Source organism: Xylona heveae (genome assembly GCF_001619985.1).
Source record: "Xylona heveae TC161 unplaced genomic scaffold L228scaffold_2, whole genome shotgun sequence".
Classification (NCBI taxonomy): domain Eukaryota; kingdom Fungi; phylum Ascomycota; class Xylonomycetes; order Xylonales; family Xylonaceae; genus Xylona; species Xylona heveae.
The window spans coordinates 1,800,041-1,815,037 of record NW_017264194.1 but is presented as its reverse complement, the minus strand read 5'-3'; the positions used below and the strand labels follow the sequence as shown (position 1 = coordinate 1,815,037).

General features: G+C 46.9%; 6 protein-coding genes and 1 non-coding gene across 7 annotated transcripts; 1 reads left to right on the top strand and 6 right to left on the bottom strand.

Moving 5' to 3' along the window:
- Positions 1-25: 25 nt before the first annotated feature.
- Positions 26-132, bottom strand: L228DRAFT_t29. Its single transcript has one exon. It is a non-coding gene; the product is annotated as a tRNA-Ile (tRNA).
- Positions 133-449: 317 nt separating this feature from the next.
- Positions 450-2,549, top strand: L228DRAFT_258820 (tyrosyl-DNA phosphodiesterase 1; the record flags this gene model as incomplete). The annotated part of the gene is made up of 5 exons (XM_018334109.1): positions 450-881; positions 944-1,037; positions 1,125-1,237; positions 1,294-1,702; positions 1,761-2,549. Exons 1-5 carry the CDS (start codon positions 727-729, stop codon positions 2,547-2,549), a joined length of 1,560 nt encoding a protein of 519 aa, XP_018190943.1. The 5' UTR covers positions 450-726.
- A 28-nt stretch (positions 2,550-2,577) lies between these two features.
- On the bottom strand, positions 2,578-3,503 carry L228DRAFT_258819 (hypothetical protein; the record flags this gene model as incomplete). Its single annotated transcript, XM_018334108.1, has 3 exons — positions 2,578-2,973; positions 3,139-3,231; positions 3,420-3,503. The coding sequence occupies 3 exons, from the start codon at positions 3,501-3,503 to the stop codon at positions 2,824-2,826; spliced, it is 327 nt and encodes a 108-aa protein (XP_018190942.1). The 3' UTR covers positions 2,578-2,823.
- A 705-nt stretch (positions 3,504-4,208) lies between these two features.
- L228DRAFT_280627 (hypothetical protein) lies at positions 4,209-5,488 on the bottom strand. The gene is made up of 2 exons (XM_018335803.1): positions 4,985-5,488; positions 4,209-4,863 (listed from the first exon to the last, which is right to left on the bottom strand). Exons 1-2 carry the CDS (start codon positions 5,270-5,272, stop codon positions 4,561-4,563), a joined length of 591 nt encoding a protein of 196 aa, XP_018190941.1. The 5' UTR covers positions 5,273-5,488; the 3' UTR covers positions 4,209-4,560.
- A 1,413-nt stretch (positions 5,489-6,901) lies between these two features.
- Positions 6,902-11,449, bottom strand: L228DRAFT_258817 (putative nuclear condensin complex subunit Smc2; the record flags this gene model as incomplete). Its single annotated transcript, XM_018334107.1, has 8 exons — positions 6,902-7,547; positions 7,648-8,321; positions 8,396-8,770; positions 8,829-9,278; positions 9,331-10,917; positions 11,007-11,127; positions 11,331-11,371; positions 11,423-11,449. The coding sequence occupies 8 exons, from the start codon at positions 11,447-11,449 to the stop codon at positions 7,283-7,285; spliced, it is 3,540 nt and encodes a 1,179-aa protein (XP_018190940.1). The 3' UTR covers positions 6,902-7,282.
- Positions 11,450-11,622: 173 nt separating this feature from the next.
- L228DRAFT_244211 (rab GDP-dissociation inhibitor) lies at positions 11,623-13,720 on the bottom strand. Its single transcript, XM_018331867.1, has 8 exons — positions 13,560-13,720; positions 13,469-13,493; positions 13,348-13,407; positions 13,267-13,294; positions 12,870-13,215; positions 12,268-12,819; positions 11,962-12,219; positions 11,623-11,895 (listed from the first exon to the last, which is right to left on the bottom strand). The coding sequence occupies exons 1-8, from the start codon at positions 13,603-13,605 to the stop codon at positions 11,804-11,806; spliced, it is 1,407 nt and encodes a 468-aa protein (XP_018190939.1). The 5' UTR covers positions 13,606-13,720; the 3' UTR covers positions 11,623-11,803.
- Positions 13,721-13,776: 56 nt separating this feature from the next.
- On the bottom strand, positions 13,777-14,921 carry L228DRAFT_280624 (hypothetical protein). The gene is made up of 5 exons (XM_018335802.1): positions 14,800-14,921; positions 14,527-14,718; positions 14,387-14,458; positions 14,241-14,318; positions 13,777-14,167 (listed from the first exon to the last, which is right to left on the bottom strand). The coding sequence occupies exons 1-5, from the start codon at positions 14,876-14,878 to the stop codon at positions 14,085-14,087; spliced, it is 504 nt and encodes a 167-aa protein (XP_018190938.1). The 5' UTR covers positions 14,879-14,921; the 3' UTR covers positions 13,777-14,084.
- Positions 14,922-14,997: the final 76 nt, after the last annotated feature.

The following is a 14,997-nucleotide window of genomic DNA, read 5'->3' as shown; positions in this document are numbered from 1 at the left end:
CGGTTGGCAAAAAGATATGTTTAGATGGTCAGTACGGGGGTCGAACCCGCGACCTTGGCGTTAACTTTCCCTTACTGAGTAAGGAACCGTTAGGTATTAGCACCACGCTCTAACCAACTGAGCTAACCGACCACTTGATACTATATTGCGGCATAAAATCATATATGATGGGATGTGAACGAATGTACTCTTCCACAACGTTCTCACTCACTACAGCCACTGCATTTCATATTTATAAAGGTTATCCTGAAAGCAAATCCTGAAATTAGACAAACACATGTTCTTATATGCAGACACTCTTGAGTATGTCTCTAGCACAATGACGTGACGGAAGTACCTCTGCAATAACTTTCCATGAATGCATGCATGCCCCGCTGAACTTGCAAGCGTCGAGCTCTTCTAAACTCCCCTTACTACTACGTGCAGTAGGGGAACATGGATGGGCTGCCCGCCGCAAAAAGGCGGCGTCTTGATACGGTGACGGCACAAGCCGCTGGAAATGGAACCACTACGACTGTTGAACATCACCAGCATCAGCATCAGCATCAAGGCACCTCTGAAGCAAATGACAGCGACTTACCAAGAGAACCTCGCAAAGGACAATTGCTATTTTCTCTAGAGCGCTCTATTAGCCCTCCATCGTCTTCAAGAAATGGCTCGGAATGTCGATCCCAGAGTATTCCTGCGAAAGCATCTGAAAATGCAGATGCCGGTGGGAATACGAATATGAAGATAGTTCCTTCGCCGATACAACTTAGTCGGATCCGGGATCTTTCTGCCCAGAACAATATCGATACGGTCCAACTCAAGGACATTCTCGGTGACCCTCTGATAAAAGAATGCTGGCAATTCAATTATCTATTTGATCTTGATTTTCTCATGTACGTTTTTCTTCCCTAAAGGTATTAGGTTTGGGCGGAGGAAAGGTCGTTAATGGTTTTAGGGGCTCCTTTGATGAAGACATAGGGCACCTGGTACAAGTCAGGGTCATGCATGGATCATGGAAGAAAGAAGATCATCATAGAGTCATGTTGGAGGTAAACTTTTTTTCTTTTCCCCGTTTAATAACATCAAGAGACAAGCTGTGTGTAACTCCGTAGCTGACGTGGTGATCTGCTCGGTAGGAATCTGCAAAGCAGTATAAGAATCTGAGACTAATTACTGCTTATATGCCTGAGCCATTTGGTACACATCATTCCAAAATGATGATACTGCTCAGACATGATGATTGTGCACAGTAAGAGCGCCGTTATAGCAGTGGTGAAGGGGATTCCGGTGGTTAATTTTCGGCAGGGTTGTCATTCATACGGCAAATATGATCCCGCAGGATTGGACAAACATGTGCCAAGCCGTCTGGCGCTCACCTTTGTTACCCTTGTTTCCTGGACATGCAGCAAAAGAGAACTCTACTAGCTCCTCAGGCCAGATTGGTAGCGGGGTCAGATTCAAGAATGATTTGCTGGCTTACCTCCGTGCATATGGCAAAGCAAAGACCGGATCTTTGACTGCACAACTGGGCAAATACGATTTTAGTGGAGTGAAAGCCGCATTGGTTGCAAGTACACCTTGCAAGCAAAAGCCGGCACAGATTGACTCGAAAGATGAACCGCTCTGGGGATGGCCCGGTCTAGAGAGGGTCCTGAAACATGTGCCTGTCTCGAGCAGGAGCAATGACTCAGGTCCTCCTCATATTATTGTGCAGGTAAAGATCCAATTCATACTTATCAATTTGACATATCTGAAGACTTACTCTGGATCAGGTATCTTCTATTGCCAGCCTCGGTCAAACAGACCGATATCTCAAAGAGACTTTTTTCCCTACCCTAGCAACGACAGGCCCCCGGACTAAAGACCAGCGTTCGCGGAAGCCAAAGTTTTCAGTTATATTTCCCACTGCCGATGAAATTAGACGATCCCTGGACGGCTACCAGTCGGGCTCGTCTATTCATATGAAGATCCAAACTGCCGCACAAGCAAAGCAGGTAGCTTACATGAAACCGTATTTATCACATTGGGCAGGCGATGGAGATCATCTCTCGCGTAGTAATCCGGAACTTGTTCGAGATGCTGGTAGGAGGAGAGCCGCGCCCCATATCAAAACTTATATCCGCTTCTCTGACTCCAGTGCCAAACAAATCGACTGGGCAATGATAACCTCTGCGAACATGTCCACGCAAGCGTGGGGCAGTGCAATAAACGCCACAGGCGAAGTGCGTATCTGCAGTTGGGAGATCGGTGTCGTTGTTTGGCCGGAGCTCTTCAGCCAGTCGCCATCGAGCTCTTCATCTGACCAGGGATCGGAGAGCGGGACAAGCATTATGGTTCCAGTCTTCAAGCAGGACGCCCCCAATTTGGACACGGTCAATGAATTCTTGTCCTCTGATGAGAAGAGCGTGTCGCAAAGTAAGGATACTAACGTCATTGGTTTCAGGATGCCTTACAACCTTCCTCTCGTGCCGTATCGGCCTATTGATATGCCTTGGTGTGCCACCTCAAGCTACGCCGAGCCGGACTGGATGGGAAGGAGTTACAACGTAAGCTACGACTAAATGGAAACCAGCGGATTATTGATCTGAAGCCGTTTGCATGAGCTTAGAGCTTGACTGAAGTAAGACATAACGTAAGCCAAATTGGGGAGATACTTGGCTGCCTCTGGGCAACGTTAAAAATCTTATATTTAATGCTTAATGAGAACAAGAGCCGGTCGGCGTGTAGGCCCAAAATATATGCTATAGATTTCTTTGCTCTATGTCTAGTGCTTTCCACACCGACACGCAACTAGAGGTCTTGCGCGCTGATTGCAGTCCAGTATGGATTACGAGCTTAAGACTTGACGGACTCGGGCTCCTTGTTGGGGTCGAAGGCGTACTTCTCCTTGAGGGACTCAACGAACTCAATGTAGAGCTTCTGAGCCTCCTCACCAGTGGGGGCATCCTTCACGGCCTGCTCCCATCCGGCGTACTTGCCCTTCTCCTATGAATTGAAAAGCCACATCAGTATCTTGCTGGAACGATCTCCACGAAGGGGTTTGCTTCATTCTGCATATAGAAATCCTCGCTCTAGTAGCTCAAATGGAGCGACCTGCAATCTATTCCTCCTCGAAAAAAGATGGCAGTAGTAGTAGGAAAAGCGATTTACCTTGAAGTTGAACATGCCCTCCGGCTTCTTCACGTTGGCGTAGAACTCATCGAGAGTCTGAGGCTGGGTAGCCTGCTTGTAGAGACCATATAACTGTACACAAACGGAAGCTTCATGTCAGCCTCAGCTAGGACCAAGAATAGACCTTGCGCGCATTCACAAAATACGCCGTGTGCCGCTCTTCTCTTTTTCCTCGTGGAAGCTAATTTATGCAAACTCGCTTCTCCTTCGAGTGCGGGAGAGAGCTACACCAAGGCGCCGAAAAATAAGGTGAAGCTTACTCTCTTCATGTCCTCGGGACCCAGCGGCTTCGTCAGCTGCTTGACCTGCTTAACGGCCAGCTCGAACTCGGGGCTCTGCGCCATAATGTATGAAAAAAAATGTTATGTTATTCTGGTAGAAACGTAAAGTATAAGCTTTCAGTTCAGACACAAAATACAAGACACCACGGCGTTGGAAATAGGGAAATATTGGGAGGAAAGACAGCAACTTACAAATAATCCTTCAAGGTTATTGAGATAGGTATATTGAAGAAAGATGGTGACTTTCCGTCGTGTTGCGGGAAACTAGATCTAGGCGTGACCTGACTTGTTAACTCTTGGGCTCGTGGGGCGGGACCGGCCTTTGCATGCGCCGGGACCACGCCAAATTGGTGGGGTTGAGAGGGGTCCTGGTGGTCGGAGACCTCGGGTTGCTGAGCTACAGTGTGAAGGGGTAGCTTGTCAGCTCAGCTGACGTAACAGGAACGAGCAAGTTCTCTCTTTCGCCGCTACGGAGTGAGTTTGTTGGGGGACCCTTCTTGGGCGGGCGCTACATCCACTCTTACCCAATGATTATGCAGTAAACTACCTATGTCAATATCCACTGGAACTACGAAGTATTGAACGCGTTGACGCCTGCATCGTGATAAACATGTCATTCTGGTTCACATCGTCTTCGTCTTCTACCTAAAAGAGAATATTTGCCAGGCCGAGTGGTAGAGCAAGACAAATACTTAACTTGGCTGTACCTACATCATTTCTTCGCATTACGCGGACACTGCACCTCTGCTTTTGATGCGAGTATAACCTCGAAATTGTAGCATTTTAACCATGGATTGAGAATTTACAATTGCCTATTTTCGACCGGACCTGTGCTGTAAATCTGCACAGCGTTACCGTGAGGCCTTGATTGTACAAGTCTAAGCGCACAAAGATACTGTAAACCACAGACGAGAAAAGGACGAAAAGCACAATAACCGCCATCGCCATATAGTGCTAAGAACAATGAAAAAGATGCGCCTGGGTGCGATGCAGTTGCCATTCTATCCCAAAGGCCGGAGCAGGGAATAAGTCGGAGGGAAGGAGGAAAATCCAATAGAGGAAGTAAACGCCAAAGTTCTGAAAACATCTGTTTTCAGATGGAAGTAGATAAGACTGAAAATTACGGCGCCTTCTGCTTGTCCTTGTCCTCCATTTTCCGGCGCGCCGCGAGAATCATCTCCTCTTTTCGCTGTTGCATCAATGACTGGCGCTCAGTTTTATTCTGCGACCATCCCTGCTTGGAAGCCGGTGCCGGTGAAGTAGATGATGCCGCAGCCTCTGTTGCTTTCACTCGCGAGCCTAGATTGTATCTGGTGATAAGGTCCGGATATTTGGCTTTATGCGGTGTTGAGGTTCGGGAGGTCGTTGTGGCTATTGCAACAGGACTGGGTGTCAAATTCAGCGGCTGGAAGGACGGCGGGGCCTATTCAATAGTATTTCATTAGAACAAATTACACACAGACTGGCTCTGCCAAGCTCAATACGACATAGGGTATGTGAACGACTGGCGATCAATGAAACGGAAGAGAAGGGATGATTCATACCATTTCCAATCTGCCGCTCAGCACTCTCTCCACGGTGGCGGCTACGCTACCACCGTTTCGTTGCAAGTCCCATTGGATATCCCTCCGAGAAGCTTGTGGGAACATTTGTGCCACTTGTTCGACCTGCTGAGGATCTACGCGACGAGCGGCCGTCTGTCTCGCTCCTGACGCTTGAGCATTGCGATTGCCGGCATTGCTGGAGGGAGAGAAGAAGAGCCAGCGAATGAGAAAGAATCCAATGAGCCCGACAGCTATCAATTGAGGGATGCTGAGCGTCTGCTCCGCCATAGTGAGCGACTGGAGAGCGCGAGATTAATTGGGCGTCAGAGGATCGCGGGGTTGCGGTAGGGAAACAGCTGCACGAAACGATTGACGTGCAGGTTATGTGGTGAACGAAGACAGATCAAATCTATCTTCAGAGGATAGCCTCACACCAGGCAGAGACAAAGGGACTTCCTGGTAGAGAATTGGGGAAGCACATGCACGACTTGGTGCTGGAGGATTCAGTTGACAATTAGCCCGCGGACGCTCTGGAAGCGATGACAATAATACGTGGTCGTCTGATAAGATTCACTAGAGCGATAAGATCTTGGTCACCATTTCTTCAGGCAAAACAGACTAAGTTATCTTGCATGCTTTGTATAGACTGACTGTGTCCAACAGTGCTGGAGATGTCAAAAGATCCTAGAAGGCATGCAAAGCTTATCAACATGGATACTGCTTTCTTGACTAGTTTTTCACATTGTCTATGGGAGATTGCAAATTGAACTATGAATATGAAGACCTGTAATAATTCAAAATAACCAACCTGTGAGCTCAAAAGGAATTTTTTCACCATTTGTATAAATAATGCATGTATATTCAAGTGACTGTGACTCGGGATGCTTGGATGAAATTATTCTTGACTTCTAGAGTAAATTTTCTATATCGAATTTTTGACTGACGTTTGGGAGCGAAACCACGAACCACAACCAGAAGCTCGTTTGCCGCATCTCATCTCCAGTTTGAAACTCTAAAAAAAAATATTCATTTATTATTTCTTTTCATTAATCTTTATTTCCTCTTCCTCCTCTTATTCTTGTTCTCTCTTTTTTTTTTTTTTTTTTTTTTTTTTTAAAATTTTTTTTTTTTTTTTTTTTTTTTTTTTTTTTTTTTTTTTTTTCAAAATCTTTCATTTTTATATATTTTCTATTATTGCGATTCAATTTGCCATCTCACCCGTTCATAACAACATATCACCACCAAAATTACGCAGATATAATATTGCATTCATCTAGATCTTACGTGTCATATCTACTCTCTATATTTTTTCTTCTGTCGATTCATATAAAGCCATTTATGGCGCCCTGGCCTCGTCCGAGGTACTGACCTGGTTAGGTTACCACGCATGGAGACCACCGAGCCACGGCGAGCGAGGAGGAACAAATGCCGGCAGAAAAGTCCCCTGAAATGGAGGTATATAGATTTTGATACTGAAAGCTTCTGGTACATGCGACCATAGACTGAGGAGAACTGGGCATCCCGTCCGCTCTGCCATACATAAGCCTCAGATCGGTGGACTAGTAGTTGGGTCGGTGACGACCAGCGAATCCCCGCTGTCGCATGTTTTTTTTGGTCTTTCCCTTCATATTTTTATCACCCTCTCCGCTCCTCCGAGTCCCAGGCAACCTATCTTCAAGATATATATACCTTATATACATATATATACATATATATTAATTATGGTATGCGTGTCTGGTAATCTCTCAATTGGGGTGTCGGTCTAGAACAAATACTAGGGAAAATAGTTCAACCTCATGTCACTATCCGGGGCTACTTTCCAAATAGTGCATTTTAATACAAATTAACGCGAATAAACACACTTTATACTGTGGGACAACTCGTTAGGACAAGATGATAACTTGATCGAAGATGTTGACGAGGTAAAAAATATCTTGCATTGCCAAAAATGATATACAGTATACTCCTGAGAACTTCCTTATATACCAAATCCAGACAAGAATATCGGGCGCCGCATTAAAGAAGAGAAGAAGAACGACATGCACCGAGAAAAGTCAAAGTAAAGTGAAGTATGACGCCAAATCCGACACTTAGTCCCCTGGTCCTAAACAATAGCCAACCCGTCCAAAGCCTTTCCGTTCTACCAGAAACCCAACAGCCAACGAACCTTCTCGCAGGCAAGACTACTCCTCAAACCACGTTTCACACTTAAAGGGAGATACCACATGCTGTTGCGCATTTTCTTTTCGCTCATTGAACTAATTGCACCGAAATATGTCGCACCACCAAAAAAACCGCCTACTTCATATCCGCGGGAGTGAGAGCTTGCACGATACTCGTGCCTTCGCTGAAACGAGTTCTAAAGATGCGGTTGGCGTTCTGGAACATGCCGTCTTTCAGACTAACAACGATGAATTGAGAGCCCCTGAAGCGGGTCTTGATCAGGCGGCCAATGTTCTGGGTATGCGAGAGATCGAGGGCGGCGTCCACTTCGTCGAGAATGTACATGGGGGCAGGCTTGAATTGGAGGAGGGCCATGATGAGAGAGAGGGCAATCAGGGACCTATATAACATTTTTCAAGTCAGTCAATGCACTTGATGTTGAGCATGCCAAAGGCGAAAACAATCCATAGGTTCAAGTTCCAAGGGGCAAAAGAACATACCGTTGACCACCACTCAATTCAGTCAAACTCTGCTTCCAGACTTTGCCAAGCTGGACCTTGACTTCGAGGCCATCAGAAATGGTCTTGTTCTCGGGAGGATCGAGTTTGGCAAAGCTGCCGGGTAACAATTCTGCAAAAATCTGTCCGAAATCCGCATTCACTTTGGTCCAGGTCTTGTGGAGAGCCTTTTTCTTGTACTCGTCGAGACTGCTGATAGTTTCTTCGATCTTACGCTTGTCACGAATAACCGTCTTCATCATGTTCTTCAGTGCGATCTCTTTCTTCTCGACGCTGTCAATCATGTTCATGACCTTTGGATTGATCTTCTTTTTCATGCCTTGGAAGCGTTCGGTCAGATTCCGCAGCGATGATTTACACTCGGCAATGTTCTGAGAGTGGAAGTCATATGGCGTTCCAGAACGGCCAAAACTGTCTTTCTCATCAGGTATCCACTCATGCTCACTTTCCATTTGGGCAACTAGCTGCGATGCGGCTTGTTGTTCCTTCTGGAATTTTTCGATCTGATGACCAAGCTTCTGCATCTCAAGGCCCTCCTCAGTAATGCGGGAGGCCTTGGTCCGAGAGGCGTCCTCAAGAGAACGAAGCTCTTCGTCAAATCCAGAGAGTTTAGTCCGCTCGTCATCCAGTCGGGCCTGTGCAATGTCATGCGCGTCCTGTCCAGGTAAACAATTAGCGTCTTGCAGGCTCAAGCAAAGTTTGCGACACATCAGGGAGGCTTGAAATTTACCTTGACTTGCGCTTGTTGTTGCAAGAGCCCTTTCGTCTCCTCCTGCTGCGCGTTCAGAGTTGCATCCACCTCTTCAAGCTGTTCCTTCGCTGCCGCAAGATCACCACCGGCTTGTTCAGCTTCGAGCCGCGAATTCTGCAGCTCCTTTTGCAGGGCTTTCACTGTCGCCGAATTTTTGCTCAGACTTCTCTTCAGCTTCTCAAGCGAATTCTGCAGTTCGGCCAGTTTGTCGTCCCTGTTGCTACTGAACTCTTTCATGTCGCGTTCAATGATTTTGATCTCCTGTGCTGACTGTTCCTGCCGTGCCTTAGCTTCAACAATATCCTTCTTGAGCTGCTCGACGTTCTGTTTCATTTCTTCAACTGCTTGAATAATCTATATGGGTGTCAGCCATGTTGAACTCCACGCGATATCCTGCAAGCAGTAAACCCACAGATGATGAAGAGTTGCCATTGATTTGTTCCTCCGTCAGCCTAATCTCGTGGGTTTTGAGATCGAGCTCCTGCTGTGTTTTCCGAGCGGCATCAATCCGTTTCTTCTCCCTCACCATCATAGCATGAAGCTCAGCTAGCGCATTTTCGTGAGCTGCCAACTCTTTATTAATCTCGTTGACCTTCTGCAGAACAACGAGCACACCAGCAGAACTGGCAGCACTCCCTCCAGAAAGGGTTCCAGACGGGTCGTAGACATCTCCCTCGAGGGTTACGCTCTTCAGCCTCACGGATGGGTCAAATGTCACGCGCTTTGCGGTGTCTGCATCTGCGCAGATTAGTGTAGAGCCAAATACATAATCCATGGCGGCTTGGATCTCCTCATCATAACCTATGAGTGACAATGCCAAATGGACTTTTCCGGGAGCAATGTTTTGAGCGGCGCCAATTCTCTACTTCAACGTCAACACCAGCTAGCCTGTAACATGATCATCCCAGACTTACCTCCGCCGAAGCTTTGAATGCAGAAATCTTATTGAGCGGGATGATCGTAACTCTCTTTCTAAGTTTGCCATTTTGCAGGAGCTGAGTACCAGTTTCTGCGCTATCAACCACCACGTTGTACAATCTACCGCCGGCGCAAATCTCAAGCGCTGTACTGGCGATCGTTTTGTCCTTGTCGAGTGAAAATAGCTGGGCTATCAAGCCCTTGACTTTACTGCGGTCAAATCCAGGAACGGGATCTTGGTAGGTGAAGTCGATATTGGAGACCTTTCTCTTCATAGCCTCCGATTGCTCGCGCAATTCACGGATCTTCTGCTGCAAAGTCTTTTCTTGCTGATGCAATTTTTCTTCGGCTCCATGCTCAAACCCGAGTCGACTGAGTTCTGCCTCTAGCTTCTTGGCATAGGCTTGCAAACCTTGCAGTTCTTTCAGCAAACCGGAATTTTGCTCCTTAGCTTTGTGCGCACGCGGCTCTTCTTCCTTGATGCGCTTTTGGAGATGTGTTATTTTCAGTTTCGCCTGTTCCTGCTCGGTGGTCGCGGAGCTAAGACTGTCTCTGGCCTTCTGCAACTGTCCTTGATATCCGCTTTCTTGGCCCTCCTTGGATGCTACACCGATTTGCAAAGTCTGCAGTAGTTCTTCTTTCTTCTCGACCTCATCCGTCTGTTTCGAGAGTTCGTCCTTCGCCGCGTCGTATTGAGCCTGGAGCTTTTCGTAGACCTTGGTCTTTTCTTTCAGCTGAGCCTCGATTTCTTTGACTGTGGCTTCGACGCTCTTCCGCCTCTCCAATTCTTCGGAGACACTAGATTTCTTTAGCTCGAGCACGGTCGTCAACCGTACCATTTCATGAGAGGCAGCCTTGACCTCGTCTTCAAGAGCCTGAAATTTCCCTCCCTTCCGGAGTTCCTTGTCTCTGGCCGCCTTGACCCGCCTGACATCCTCTTCAAGCAAGGAAATCTCATTTTTAAGTCGAGCAGCGGATTCTTCAAGGGATCTCGCACGCAGCTTTTTGGCATCAAGCTCATTCGCAGAATGACTTAGCTTATCCTTGTTCCTGATATAATCATGCGCAACAACCAGCCTTGTCAAGCGTTCGAGATCGCTTTGTGTCTGCTGAAAGTCCAAGAATGCCCGTTTTTCCGTCCGAAGTTTCTCAAGCTTCGGTTCAATCTCTTCCTTCAGAAGTTCTGTAATCTCTTGGACTTTCATTTCCTTCTTTGCCATTGTTTTGAACGCCTTATCTCTCCGGTCCTCGAACATTCTCGTGCCCGCAGCCTCTTCAATCATTGCGAGAATCTCCACAGGTTTCATATTAAGAACCTTGGTGATGCGACCTTGCATAATTAAGAAGTTCGGGTTGTTGATGTTGAGCTGCACTGACTGAAATAGGTTCTGCACAGTCTGCTGTTGCGCTCGATGACCGTTGATTAGATATTTGCTCGTACCACCCAGGACGATTTGGCGAGTAACAGATATTTGGGCGTATTCCTCGAAACCGATCGGACTTCTACTTGTGTCGCGATTGTCAAAAACTATTGTCACACTGGCTTTCGTTACGCCTGCTTGGCCTCGTTTGTAGATGAGATCCTGGAAGTGGTATTAGAAAAGCATCGCTCCAATGCACTTCAAAATTTGCTTCTGGAGGGAACGTGATCGCTCTACCCGGTCTAACCTACCTGCAAGTTCTGCGCCCTCACAGTGGACATGTTCGTAATACCGAGGACAAAACATATCGAATCGAGAATGTTGGACTTTCCACTTCCGTTGAGACCGGTAATGGAATTGAAGCTCTCGTCCCTAGTTGTTGTCAGACAACCATCTGCTCTAATTGATATTGCACGGTTGCAATCATTGCGCAAATTTCCTTTAAAGGAGCAATCGCGTCTTTCCGATTGTCCTGCATATGACAATGATTTGGGCCGGGTATAGACTGCTGCCAATGCATCGCCATGCGAAGGTTGAGGGAAAACCAATATCATGCTCAAAGAAAATCCACTCACCATCCAGAAATGACGGTACGCGTCGCGTACGACTTGAAACCCTACAGAGCATCGTCAGCCGACTAGAATGCATAGGAATCTCTAGATCTTACATCGATAATAACTTCTACCACCCTCATGTTGACATTATCCGACCGACAGCCAGTTTGCAATGTTGGAGGAGAAACGCGGCGGGTTTGTTTACTCGTCAACACACTTTGTCCCCGCTAACCGGCGATCTCCGCGATAACTCAAATACTAACACGTCAAGATCTTATCGCTTGATCGTTGAAAGGTATCACGAGTAGCCCACGTGGGCGAAAAGTCTCTCTGAAGATTGAAACTTAAATATTATGACACAGGTGTCTATCTGCTTGGAAAACAACGCAAAATTGAATCATGTTCTCACTTATCAATCATGGAATGTGTTCCAATTGTTCTGAAACGAAGATTATGTATCACTGAAGTAAAGACGCCTGGCTTTGTCCCTATGCTTATTCCTCACCAACCAGATTTTGACCTTCCCGCAGGCCTTCAACAACCAGCTCCTGCCCCTCGGCACGACGATAAATATCCTTGACGTCATCTAAGAAGAAGAAAAAATGTTAGAATCGACAGAGGCGAGAAGCCAATAGAAATGAGCAGAGCATACCGGTTGTGGTCTCGAAATGGCTGGTCGCATCGTAGCTCTTGGAGATGAAGATGTTATCATTGACGCCACTTTCCAAAGGCTCGTAGAGCGGAATGGGAGGGCCCAAGAACATCTCCTCGACCTTACCCAGCCGGTCAAATCCAGCCTGAAGCTCGACATGGTGGTTACTGGTCCTTTCGGCAATGGTCGAGACGATTGCAATGTAGTATCCACGGGGGCAGACGTTGTGCGCAGAGGAGACAACAGCGATGTAGATATCTGTATGATTAGTTGAAAAGACTCAATGTATAGAAATCGGTTTCTTACCATTCTTTCGGCCCACCTGTGACTGCGGAATGATGATCTGAGCAGAGTCGCTGTTGTCTGTGCTGGTAACGGGATGGTTCAGAATGCAAATTGCTCTCAGCACATGGCCAACCACTTGGACCTTGCCGGGGAAGTAAGAAGGATCTCCGATAATCTTCTTCGCCTTCGTCGTGAACTTCATGCCATCGCCCTCTTCGCCACGTTCCTTCATGGTTGCTCGGATGCCGGAGGCTTTGGTACCGTCGTATAAAATCTCGTCAATCGAGGTATTGAGCATATATGTACCACCGTAGATGGCGGACAGACGTGCAAATCCTTGCGGCAGCTCTCCCAAGCCGTAGAGGGGGTAGATGTAAGGCGACTTCCCGTACCGTGCCATTGAGTTAGCATAGAGTCGGATACGGATTACGGCTTCCTTGGCCGCGCCCTTTTCGTTGATATACTCGTCGGTCAAGTACAGAGCCATAGAGTGTCCAATGAAGTCTCGCGTTGTGGCCTCCAGGCCAAATTTGTCGTACACCTCCTTCATCGTGCAAGTGTTCAGGTTCAGACCTGCTTCAGGGATTAGTTACCAAGCACTGAGCGAAGATGGATCGACCGACCGTTATGAGTTACAGGGTCATCCTCCTTGAAGTTGCCAACCCATTCAAAAAATTTCTTAGCCCGTCTCTTCTCGAAGATACCCATCAAAGGCGACCGAAGCGCCTCTCCAGCGTCCGATGGGACTTTGGCGACGGTAGCTTTGGGACCGTTGCCCTGTTGAACATAGCTTCCCGCAATTTGCTTGAACTCGAGATATCGTGTCACATCGGTCGAGACGAGGATATTTGTAAGTTCTCCATTCGACATGAGTAGCTTCGGGATGAGATCTATGTTCCAATCGTTCACTCGGCCGTATTTCTTCCATGGCTCCTCACCAGCATTATAGTTTCCGTACTTTTTAAAGAGCTAATTTGGATCAGCAAGACAACAGCATTCGAGCGGGTGCAGAAAACTAACAGCTTCAATGTTGACAGAAGCGGCCTCACTGGAGACACCTATTAGCGTTGTAGCGCCCGAAAGAGGCTCGAGACAACTAACCCTCCGTAGTGATCATTGCGATCAATGTGTAGGACCTTCTTTCCCTTGACACTGAGAACGCTGTAATGAAAGCCTTAATAACAATATCCAGAGAATTCAAGAAGAGCTTGGGCTATCCTACCCAGAAAGTACGCATTCCGTCAAGCCTGTGGGGTTTGGTGAGTTACAGCGATACCAGTAATACTAGAGCTCCAATGGAAGGTAATACGTACCGGTGCCCAGCACTACGACGTCATACTCAGGAGCTATTTCCTCCATGATAAGGATGAACGATTTGAAGTATGTATTCGAAAAAATGAGAAGTCGAGAAGCAACAAAGTCAAGCACTGAAGGGCAAAGTTATTGCAGCTTTGGCGGTGAATCGAGGGGTCTGGACACCACGCTTGTCTCGTGCGGACCCGAGATGTCGTGGTGACGCGCATGACTATTGGCCAGCCACTGTCACTAGTGTTGATAGAGCTCTGATCGTCACTCGAACCCCACCGCCAACAAGCACCTGCAACGATAGCCCAAAACATGGATTATTTCACCAAAACATGTGCTGTCGACGCAATGCGAGTTATGAATATGTTCAAATCCTCACGAACCTCTCTACACACAATTCTCCTTCCCTTTCTACGCTCCGCAAACTAATGCCTTCCGCATCTATTCCAGTTTTCATACAATCATCTAGCTACCTACCTAGGTATTATGCTTTCCCTTCCTCGACACGATACTTAATCCGTAGCCTTTATATTCTACACCTGCTTCTTGTCCTTTTGCACACGGCTGTTTATTTGGGAATTGAGCCGGCAAAACATATCAATGCCCATGAAGACAGCTATTATTATCGTTGTCAATTATACGCTGCCACGTAGGGAAAGCTGACGACGCCAATGTAAATCGGGACTTACCTAATGCCAAATACGGCACGTAAAGAAATCCCAAATCAATCTTCTCCTGACGCGAAATATCCCAGCTCAAATAGTCCGCTTGATAAAGGAAAGTATGATTAGCAATTCGAGAATCTCCCATCAAGGGTTTTTAAATTAGAACATACCTATGCAAGTCATAGTGGTCATGCCAGCCTCCAGGGCAAATATCAGCAGATGGAGAGGAATTTTAGGGTCATCTAAAACCATAAGATTAGAGCACAATCGCCAAGTTCCGAAAACCCACATCAATACAGAGTCGACGAACCTCGTTTGAGGGCCCCGATAGCCCATATGCTCAAGGGCAAATGATAAAGGGCTTCGAGCAAAAGATATGCGTTGAACCATGCAGGTGGAGATGAAAAGAATTGGTCACGATAGGTCTTTATGTACCACTCTCGGATGGCTGTAATAACTTGCGGTCTGAAAGAATCAGGATAAAATGGGGCCAAGTCGACAACTGGTGCCATTAGACTCCAATGTTTACAAGAATCCTTCCTGGAAATTGCAGCTCAAAGGGTGCTGAAAAGACACAACGTACGGAACATGATTGGAATGTGAATTGCAAAGAACAAAAGATAAAGCAAATCGCACTTTCGTGAGGCTAGAGGTACCGCCATTTTGATGAATCGTTTTTTATGTTGCAGGTGGTTCTTATTGTTTTGCTTTCTTTGCACCATCAACCATTTATTCAAACCATCGGAGTGTGGAAAGCTAATTTGTAGCGTGAAGGCACGTG